The 11798-nt window shown below is 30.8% G+C and overlaps 1 protein-coding gene across 4 annotated transcripts; it reads left to right on the top strand.

Moving 5' to 3' along the window:
* The first annotated feature begins 4888 nt into the window (after nt 1-4888).
* On the top strand, nt 4889-10115 carry LOC116415691. Of its 4 annotated transcripts, none has more exons than XR_004345324.1 (8): nt 4889-6394; nt 6520-6686; nt 6974-7328; nt 8035-8313; nt 8393-8772; nt 8857-9157; nt 9238-9550; nt 9857-10115. XR_004345324.1 is itself a non-coding variant. In XM_031933246.2 (8 exons), exons 3-6 carry the CDS (start codon nt 8040-8042, stop codon nt 9053-9055), a joined length of 768 nt encoding a protein of 255 aa, XP_031789106.1. In that variant the 5' UTR covers nt 4889-6394; nt 6974-7328; nt 8035-8039; the 3' UTR covers nt 9056-9157; nt 9238-9550; nt 9857-10115. The 4 variants fall into 4 exon arrangements, 1 of the variants encoding a protein (XP_031789106.1); XR_004345322.1 differs by having other exon boundaries at nt 9101-9157; XM_031933246.2 differs by lacking the exon at nt 6520-6686 and having other exon boundaries at nt 8857-8916; nt 9002-9157.
* The last annotated feature ends 1683 nt before the right edge of the window (nt 10116-11798 follow it).

Raw genomic sequence — 11798 nt, forward strand, 5'->3', positions numbered from 1 at the left:
TGTTTTTGCACGTGCGAAACATCTACGATATTTTTTCTAGCCATTACTACAAGGTTATTTTGGAACGATAATTTAAGCCATGTTCTCTGCGTAAAGTAATGTCTCATAAATTGCACTCATTACCATAAAAGCTGATTATTGATTAAATTGTCATAATATCAGACAGCAGTGTTATCTCGTTAAACTGTTGTACGCGTACCTAAGTTTAGGAACATATTTGTCGATGTACACCTCATTATAAGTCCAAAACTATATATGTATACCGAATTTTGAGGACGCTCAATTCGAAGGTCGTGGCGATGCTGCCCTCAAAGTTTTGTTTAATTTATTTTCTCAGAGTTTTAGATTGTGGATACAATTTATGTTTATATTTTTTTTATTTTCGATCCTGGATTTGATTAACTAAACATGTTTTCGCACGTGCGAAGATCTACGTTATTTTTTAGCCATTACTTAATTTAAGCCATGTTCTATGCGTAAAGTAATGTCTCATAGATTGAACTTATTACCATAAAAGCTGATTATTGATTAAATTGTCATAATATCAGACAGCAGTGTTATCTCGTTAAACTGTTAAACGCGTACCTACGTTTAGGAACATACTTGTCGATGTACACCTCATTATAAGTCCAAAACTATATATGTATACCGAATTTTGAGGACGCTCAATTCGAGGGTCATGGCGATGCTGCCCTCAAAGTTTTGTTTAATTTATTTTCTCAGAGTTTTAGATTGTGGATACAATTTATGTTTTATTAGATTTTTATGTATATATTTTGTTTATTTTCGCTTCTGGATTCGATTAACCAAGCAAGTTTTTGCACGTGCGAAAGATCTACGGTATTTTCTCTAGCCATTACTACTACGTTATTTTGAAACGATTATCCAAGCCAAGTTCTATGCGTAAATTAACGTCGTATAGATTGCACTTATTACAATAAAAGCTGATTATTGATATAATTGTCATAATATCAGACAGCAGTATTATCTCGTTAAACTGTTGTACGCGTACCTACGTTTAGGAACATATTTGTCGATGTACACCTCATTATAAGTCCAAAACTATATATGTATACCGAATTTTGAGGACGCTCAATTCGAGGGTCGTGTCGATGCTGCCCTCAAAGTTTTGTTTAATTTATTTTCTCAGAGTTTTAGATTGTGGATACAATTTATGTTTATATTTTTTTTATTTTCGATCCTGGATTCGATTAATTATGGTTGTTTTTGCACGTGCGAAACATCTACGATATTTTTTCTAGCCATTACTACAAGGTTATTTTGGAACGATAATTTAAGCCATGTTCTCTGCGTAAAGTAATGTCTCATAGATTGCACTCATTACCATAAAAGCTGATTATTGATTAAATTGTCATAATATCAGACAGCAGTGTTATCTCGTTAAACTGTTGTACGCGTACCTAAGTTTAGGAACATATTTGTTGATGTACACCTCATTATAAGCATAAAACTATATAGGTATATATCATGTTCCATTTGTCGCTGTTCTTCTCTATTGATTTTATTCCTTTTTACGCATAATAGCTGTAAGTCCCCAAAATTAGGTATACATATATTTATTTGGTCTCAAATGACTGTATACATATAAAAGTCCTCAAAATACGATGTATACGTAAATGATAGAGCCTAAACTACTATTTTTTCAAATAACTCTGTTTAAACTATAAAAATTGGGGTATACATTATGATTTTTGAGCTCAGCGACGTCATGTACATCTATATATAGTGTTTGTATAGCGATGTATACAACGTCCCCAAACTTTGGCAAAGGTATATATATATATATTTATATACATACAGAAATTGGAATTTTATGACTATAACAATGTTTATACCGATATATTTTTGAATTATGATCTTACCTGCAGGTTCAGCATTATTGTTTAATAAGTCAAAAGATCTTAATTAATCTCAATGTTCCTTGCAACCATTTTTCATTGTCTGTTTCGAAGAATGCGAAATTACGATTGCATCTCGAATATTTGTACAATTTTCTGTTGTAGTTATTTATAAATTATAAAAGCGATTAATAATCGAAGTCTCTCTTTTATTATATTAATCACATTTTTATTATATTCTACATCAATAGAACGTATAATAAAGTTGATAACAGCTTTTTTCCGTTCTTCTTCACTCAAATGTTTATTATTTTTCATTGTAAGAAATATATCTCCGTAGTTAACATAATAATCACACATAATGGACAATAAAAAATCTAACACCTTTTTCAGTTGTCTCGTCAAAAAAAGCTAATATACGACTGCTAACACACTAACGATCTCCACGCTTTCGACCTACCTTTATACTCATGGTGTTGTCTGTTTATGTTTCGCGCGACATATACAGGGTGAGTCATTTTAATCTTTAATCTCAATTATCTCGTTGGCAAAGCATGCCAGCGAAAAAAGTTTGGGGTAAAAGTTTTAGGATTTTTCCCTGGCTATATGATGATGACCTTGACAATGTCATTGAGCGTGACCTTCAAGGTCATTTGAAGGTCAAGTCGATTTTTTCAAATAGAAACCCCTACTTTTGGCACCAGAAATGGAAAGAGCGGGAAATATTACGTTTGAATATGACCTTGCCTTGAACTTGAATTCAATGGTCAAGGTCATTGGTCATGCCGATAACAGTACAACTGGTTAGCTGAACTCGAATGCATTCAAGGAGAAAATGTTACCCACAAAAGTTTTCAGTTTTCTCCCCGGCTGACGAATGGTCATCTTGACCCTGTCGTTAAACAGGATCTTCAAAGGCATTTCAAGGTCAAGTTGATTTTTTGAAATGGAAACCCCTACTTTTAGCCCCATAAATGAAAAGAGAGTGCATGCGTTCAAAAATGAAAAAAATTTCAATATTTCCTGAAATTTTCAATATTTTCTAAAATTTTCAAAGTCATTCCATTATTTTGTATTAGTGTCAATTTTCAAAATTCTTGATGTAGTTAAGTCATTCCATTATTTTGTATTAGTGTCAATTTTTGAGAGTGAACTACTCTTAACAGTTATGTAGATAGCAAATTAGTGCAGAAAAGCTTAATCGTGTTTTTTACTTCTTGTAAATCGATAATTATTATTGAAAAAAATTTGTTTCCCTGTTTACTGGTCTGTAACAAATTATTTTGATTTTGATCATGGCTGATTATGGTCCCAACGAAATCGTTGATATGATCATGATTTTGGGAGAAAGTCGAAATAATTATGCAGCAGCTGCCAGACTTTATGCTGAACGCTATCCCAATAGGAGACACCCAAGTAATGTTACTATTCAAACCTTAACTCAGAGAGCTCGAAATGGAGCTTTTGTTCGTCAACGCCGTCATCATGAATACGACGAAAACGATCCTCGTGTTATTACCATTCTAGCGATTATTCATCTTGATCCTCACATTAGTATTTTATATAATTAGTACTCGACAAATAGAAAGAGAAATAGGTATACCTCAATCAACAGCATCCCGAATATTGAGAGCGAGAAGATATCATCCTTATCACATAACATTAACACAACAGTTAACTCCAAATGATATGATTTTGCGAGTACGTTTTTGTCGATGGGCAATACGAATGATTCAACAAGATCAAGACTTTTTCAGGCACGTTCTTTTATCAGATGAATCAACATTCAGAAACACTGGAGAATTGAATAGACATAATTGCCATTATTGGTCAGATGAAAATCCTCATTGGTTCAGGCCCATAGACAATCAACACCGCTGGAGTGTTATGGTCTGGTGTGGAATCATCAATGGCTATTTGATTGGTCCTTATTTCTTTGAAGAGAACGTGAATGGGGTAAACTTTTTGAGATTACTTCGAGACATTTTACCTGAATTACTAGAAAATGTAGACCTAGCCACAAGGCTAAGAATGTGGATCCAATTAGATGGAGCACCACCACATTATGCACGCATTGTTCGTGATTATTTAAACACCCGCTACAATGGCAGGTGGATTGGGCGAGGTGGCCCAGTTGCCTGGCCCCCTCGTTCACCTGATTTAACCCCTCCCGATTTTTACTTATGGGGATATCTTAAGAATGTTGTTTATGCTCAACGGCCAACAACCCGAGATAATATGATCGAACGCATTCGTACAGCTTGTGCAGCAATCCCTCGAGATGTTCTACTTAAAACCATAAGACAATTCAGAGCTCGACTTGATCTTTGCATCCAACAAAACGGCGGTAATTTCGAACAATTAATCAATGGTTAACTCCAGTTAACATTCCATAAAAATACCAAAAAAAAATACCAAAAAGGGAAAAAACAAAAAAAAACAAATAAAAAAAAATACAAAAAAAAATAAAACAAAAAATGGGATGCTAAATCCTTTTGACAACCTCCTCGATGGTGCATCCTGGGTTCGGCTGATGTCAAAGCTAATTTCCGCACAAAAGATGATTTGTTTCCAAAATCACATGTTCGAACGTAAAATTTCCCGCTCTTTCCATTTCTGGTGCCAAAAGTAGGGGTTTCTATTTGAAAAAATCGACTTGACCTTCAAATGACCTTGAAGGTCATGCTCAATGACATTGTCAAGGTCATCATCAGATAACTAGGGAAAAATCCTAAAACTTTTACCCGAAACTTTTTTCGCTGGCATGCTTTGCCAACGAGATAATTGAGATTAAATATTGAAATGACTCACCCTGTAAACACACACGTGTTGCTTGTTTATGTTTTGCGCGACAGGTTTATATATATATCAGTTATATATTAGTTATAAATAAGTTTTTTCTTTATTTATATTTTATACACACTCTTGTATGCAATCATTTGTATTCTTATGATTATAATCAACATTTTATCAAAACATGTCAAACTTAAATATAATCTAACTAAACATTTACCACACACACACACACACACACACACATACATACATACGGGTGGTTCTCTGTCAAATCAAAGATCAAACATTTTTTTCTTCAACCCAGGGTGAATATGTTCCAGAAACAGTTTCCAATGCACCTGAATTTTTTCACATTTTTAAATTACTTTTTACCAAAATGGTACGGAGCCAAAGATGTCAATTTTGGCAATTTTTGGGTTTTGAGCACAAATTAATTAATTCATAGCTCCTCAGGGAAGCATTTTTCACTATAGACATCGATATACTTTATTTTGTAAAATTTTCTCACCTTTTTAATTAAAATACTCTTAAAGACATATATATATATGTACATTTCCGCGGACATTTGAACGCCTCCCATAGAACTTCATAGATATGATACTAATTTATATAAAGCATACTTTCGCATATAGATAGCATATTTACATATAGTTCGTTAAAGTATACATTATTATCAGTAATTTATTCCTAGATATCAACAAATAAGTAAATTATTTGAATAAATTTTATTTTGAATGCTTATGCATTCAGTCAAAATGTTTGAATGCAAAAATGAAAAGCATTCAAATTTTGAATGCGCTTTTATAGGTTATAAATATACACACGTAGTTACAATTAGTAATATTGCTATAGACAAATTTACAGAATTTATGTTTATTTAAATTATAATATTTATGTAAATTATTTTCAAACGAAAAAATGTCGCAAAAAAAAGTTCAAAATATTTGAATTTTCGGGCTTTATCTTTAGTAGATGATTTATCTAAATGTTTAATTGCTGACCCATACTTTAAGTTTAATGTTATGAAAGTGAACAATTCTAGTGAAAATTTTATTAATTGCAATGAAAGCCATTTATTTCAAATAATAAATCAATTTATTCTAAACAAAAATTATGAAAAAACTATTAAAGAGTTACAAAAATGTGTTGACCTTCAAAGTTTGTCAAGTGATTTCGAACTCAATATTTTTGAACGGCAACTTTATATGTATTTGAATATAATTAATCCGCAGTGTATTGTTGCCATTGAAGAAACATTGAGGTATAAGACCAAAATTAGACAAGTAAAAGTTGTAGCTAAGAGAGATTTTAAAAGAAGTGAAAAAATAGAATGCCTCATAGGTTATTGTGCAAAGTTAAGCTCTGAAAATATAGCGTGGTTAGAATCTCATAGAAAAGATTTTTCTATAATGCACAGCTCGAGATCTAAGCATACGTTGCTGCTGTTAGGTCCTGTAGCATTTATCAACCATGATTGCCATGCTAATTGCCATTATACTTTAAATGACAAAGGTGAAGTCTTTGTTGTTGCGGATACACACATTAAAGCGGAACAAGAGATAACTTGCTTTTATGGCATTGATTACTTTAGACTTAACAATTTGCACTGTCTTTGTTCAAGTTGTGATGACAAACATACTGGTGCATTTCATCAAGAACAAGAAAATTTAGATATTGATTTGTCAAAAAAAAACCAGTTATTGTTAACGAAAGATTCTTTGAATGTAGAGCTACCTCAGGTATGTACTTTACAATAAACTATAACCGGTGAATAATGTAATGCATATTTTTAATAAGTATGATAAAACTTAATTCTGATACATATTAAAATTACGTACTAAAAATATGTATTTACTTTTAACAGGGTATTCTGCCAACAAAAACATCCTAACTGTTATTAAAAAATGGAAGACAAATATAAAATTGATTTCTGTATAAATGTTGTCTAATTTCTGTAAAACTAAAAAAAATTTAGACACTGTTATTTCTTTCTGGGCTTTTTATTTTCATTTTTATCAAAACCATTTTCAAGTTAAGTATAAAGAAACAAAAGTGAGAGAGTCAGCCCTGGTACATGAATAAAACTCCATTAATAACTTTTAAAATGATGATGTTTTGTTAGTGTGGTTCCCAGGTTAACATTCTTAAATGTCATTGTTTCAAAAGTTATAAAATGATGTTTTATATATGTAGCACGGCTGACTCTCTCACTTTTCTTTCTTTATACTTATTTTTTTGTCAATAAGGAGAGTAACAAACATATTTTGTATAACTTTTTAAGTTAATGTAAGCTAATGCTAATAATTTAATTTTTGCAGATTTTAAAAGAATTTTATTCTATAGACGACGTGAATTTTATAGACAGTATAAGAAATTTTCGGTTACTGACAAAAGAACTGCAAAGTAAAAAAATTGATTTCAATTGTCAATGAAAGGTTACGAATTTTGAAAATAAAGGTTTAAAGTTTGACAGTACATTGTACGCTAGTCTTATATCAGTGCTTAAGCAGATCTATACAATAGATGAATTAACTTCAAAAAACTTTGAATTATCAGATAATGAAATTGAGATTATAGTTAATAAGATATATAAAAATAATCACCCGACTAGTTACAAAGCTGTTTCCAAATTTTTGTATGATTTTAAATCAGAGATTGAGCATGATATAAGAAGTAAGTATAATACATTATAATTCATAAGACATATTTAGTATTTAGTAAAGATTTATAAACAATGTTTAAACATGTAAATCATATTCTTAACTTTTCTGGCATATTGGATTTGCATGTTAGTTCCTTGTTTATGTAACAAACATAGTATTTTACATTGTCTCATTCTTGTTTTATTATAAATACCAAATTAAAATCATAAGTATTCACTCGCCACAACAAAATAATATTTATTATACAAAATCAGAAGAAAATGCCCAAACGTTACATAAAAATAAAAAGCTACCATACCACGCAAAATAAGTCTACACACATATCTGGTACACAAACAAATCTTAAACAGTTATTTACTGCACAAAATTTTCCTTCATGCTTTTTCAAGGATTTTATTACACTGCAAAACTCTACACTATCGTATTATCTATTGTTGCACAATTTTTTGTAGAGCAAATATATGTGTAAAGTTATTTTGTGTAGTATGTAAAATTATTTTTGTGTAGAGTTTGCGCAGTGTCAATTAGATGAGTAAATATGATACATTATAAAATTGTGCACCAATACTGTAGTTAAATTTTATATGTAAACTTTATGATATACATGCAATATTTTACATAAGTAGTTAAGGTTAGAAACTTAATAATTAGGTTCCCGTATAAATGTATGCATTTTTATTTCATATAACTTAATTTGAAACATCTCTTTATTTCAGCTATCATGGAAAATCAAAATGCAAAAACACTTGCGCCTGAGCATCAAAAAATGAAAAATTACACGAATAAATTGATTGCTATTTGCATATGTTATTTTTACAAAGAATTTGCACATTGCATATATAAAGGTGAAAAAATGCCATTAGCTGCAAAAAAATGTATCTTAGTTAAAATGCATGGACTCCAACCTACAAACAATCAAAAATCGAAACTAGATAACTATCTTAATTGGTATAAAGTTTATTTACAAGAGGAATCAAAATACATAATAGATACTGGTAAGTAGCATAACATTTTGCAATTTTTTTTTTAATAATTTCAATAAATTCATAACCTACAAAATATAATTTTTGACAGCTATGGAATATGTAATGTTATCTGATATTCAAAGACGAGAACTTAGGATTGTTATAAAACCTCTTGAAAAAGAAAACAAAAATTTTAAAACTTCAGAAATTCCTGCAAATATATCCGAACAAGAAATAAGATCAAATGATGCTTTTATAAAATATACTAGACAAGAAATTTATGACATTGTTGGTTTTAATAATGAAATAGATGAACATTTAGTTGAGCTCGAAAAAGTTTCAGATAAATATAATGATTCAAATTGTACAGAAGAAAATCTTACAGACCATAAAAAAGTTAAAGAAGATAAACATCACCTTCTAGATGTCGAAAATCCATGTCTTAATAATTTACGAAAAAAGAATTATAAGAAAAAAAGTATATGCAAAGTATGTATGAAAGTTCGTCTTTTTATTTTAGTAGTATCTCGATATAGGTGATTCTGCTGTAACTTGCATATTTATCTTTAAAAGGTTCTACCAGTACTGCACTACTCAAAATGTGTGCACTTTTTATTTAGGTTTATTTGTGAAGTATACTTTGTTAATTAATATTCCATTCATACAATTTGCTAGTTAAGATAGCTATCATAATTAAAAATAATTGATTTTGTTATAGAAGGTTGAAGATTGTTTTATGCAAGTTGGAGCAGTCACCTATTTCCATGATTAAAATAAAATAAATGATTGAATTTTTTATCTTAAATTTACCATCTAGATAATAAAGTAGTTGATCAAATGTTGGATGGATTAGCTAATTTTGAGGCATACGATAGTAAGTCTAAATATAACTTCAAATAAAAATATAAAATAATAGTTATCATGCAAATTTTAATAAAGCAAAATTAATTTTAGATAACAAGCAAGTTTTCCTTTTAAAAAAATTAGTTATTTTAAGCTTATTAACTGATTATAACACTGAATTAAATGCATATATGAGTTGTGGAAAAGTATCGCACAAAACTACACAAAATTTTGCATTTAATTTATGGCAATGAAGTTAAAGAATGCCATGTTATTTTATTAGATCTTCTTAAACCATATAGATATTTGGTGAGAAAAAAAATAGAAGATTTGAGAAAATCTTTTAAGTTGAATAATATTGTGTTGAAAAATCCATTTAATGAAGCATCTTTCTTTGAAGATTTCGAACACACAGTTTATGAAGGTAAATGTAAATGTATTGCATGTTTCATTTGTGTATAATAATCATAGATGCCCATATAATCATTTCCTAACCTCATTTGAAAAATGGATCCTAACTTGATTGAATCCCTAGTAGAAAATATGCCATAATATAGAGTCGTAAAGTACAACTAATGCCACATGTATCGTAATGTACTAATATAACAATGGGCAATGTATGTTGTGGTTTATTGTAACATGATTTTTATTATTTAAAAGCAAATACAATATTTTCTATAATATCAATATGATAATATCAACATATAATATGAATATTTTGTACTTTCAGCCATTCAGCGAATAAAGACTAAATAAAAAATGTGATAAAAGAAAACTTTTCAGTACTTTAAATATAATTACACGTGTTCTTAAAAGTTACGTATTTAAATATAGACTACGAAAAGTTGTATCAAAAGGAGAAAGAGGATTGCATCTGTAAATATTTATGTAAATATGTATCACGTTGTCAGAACGAAAAAAACCAACTTTAATTTATTTCTTATTATAATACAATATATTACAATAAAAAATATCAATTTCACAAGAAAGATAAGTATTATTTGAATTTAATTAAAATATGTGAACCTGCATAAACAAATTTAGTAATTTGCGAAAAATAATTCGGTATAAATTCTCTTCTTTCAGTATATAAACTTTTGCACATATCGACTTTTAAGAAAATTTTTTTTGACACTGGTTGCGAAATATGATTGCTTCTAGCTGCGTAGCATGCGCGAAATGCCTGATTTTCACACAAGTGCGCAAAATTCTGAATTTCACGCACAGCCTGTGCGAACTTTGAATTTCGCGCACGCTCATCTGCTAAGAACGTAGATTCGCACACACGTGTCAAAATAGTACATTACGATACTAGTGGCATAAGTCGTACTTTACGGTATGCCCGAGCGTAGCAAGTGCGCTTAACGCCGTGCCATGAAGATCGACTTATGACGCGTGTATCGTACGATATTTTATAGCACTGACTAGCATAAATCCTCCCTACGCTCGGGCGCTAACCTCACAATGCAAAAAAGAACTGCTAATGCCATGGATAGTCGTGACATAAATGCGGATTTATGCCACGCAGTGCTCTAAAACCAATTCATGCCACTTGTATCATAAAATATACAATTTCTTTAAGCAAAAACCGAAAACTAATTTGGTACTTTTAAACTTTCCTCATTAATTTTAAACTTCTCAGAGCTCAAGTTATTCAGAGCACAATAGGTGCAGTTAACAGCGTAGCGAATCGGGCAACGAGTCTAATATTCTAAGCTTTGATTGTCTAGTTCACGGTTGCTTCTACGACAATAATCGCCTCATACAGTGTTCCATTTGCTTTTTCGAATGATGGTAGACAATGAATAGACTTTATATTTGTCAACAATTTCGATATAAGTACTCGCTTAGGGATCCAGAGCACAATAGGTGCAGTTAAAATCGTAGGGCATCTAGCGACAAGTCTAATGTTCTAAGCTTTAGATTCCTAATTCCCGGGTGCTTCTACGTCATTGATCGCCTCATACAGCGTCCGATTCGGTTTCTGGCGTCCCATTTACAGTTATAATGAACTACTTTTAGCAAAATTTATAAATAAGATCCAACTGACCACGCAAGTACGGTATTATTTAAAAATGATTTCATGAGCATTTATCCTCATACAGTGTTCCATTTGCTTTTTCGAATGATGGTAGACAATGAATAGACTTTATATTTGTCAAAAATTTCGAAATAAACACTCGCCTATTTATTCAGAGCACAATAGGTGCAGTTAAAATCGTAGGACATCTAGCGACAAGTCTAATATTCTACGCTTTAGATTCCTAATTCCCGGGTGCTTCTACGTCATTGATCGCCTCATACAGCGTCCGATTCGGTTTCTGGCGTCCCATTTACAGTTATAATGAACTACTTTTAGCAAAATTTATAAATAAGATCCAACTGACCACGCAAGTACGGTATTATTTAAACATGATTTCATGAGCATTTATCCTCATACAGTGTTCCATTTGCTTTTTCGAATGATGGTAGACAATGAATAGACTTTATATTTGTCAAAAATTTCGAAATAAACACTCGCCTATTTATTCAGAGCACAATACGTGCAGTTAAAATCGTAGGACATCTAGCGACAAGTCTAATATTCTACGCTTTGATACCATTCGGTTTCTCGTGTCCCATTTAAGGCTATAATGAACTACTATTAGCTAAAGTTATAAATAAGATCCAAC

Source organism: Nasonia vitripennis, unplaced genomic scaffold (genome assembly GCF_009193385.2).
Source record: "Nasonia vitripennis strain AsymCx unplaced genomic scaffold, Nvit_psr_1.1 unplaced0011, whole genome shotgun sequence".
NCBI classification, from domain to species: Eukaryota; Metazoa; Arthropoda; class Insecta; order Hymenoptera; family Pteromalidae; genus Nasonia; species Nasonia vitripennis.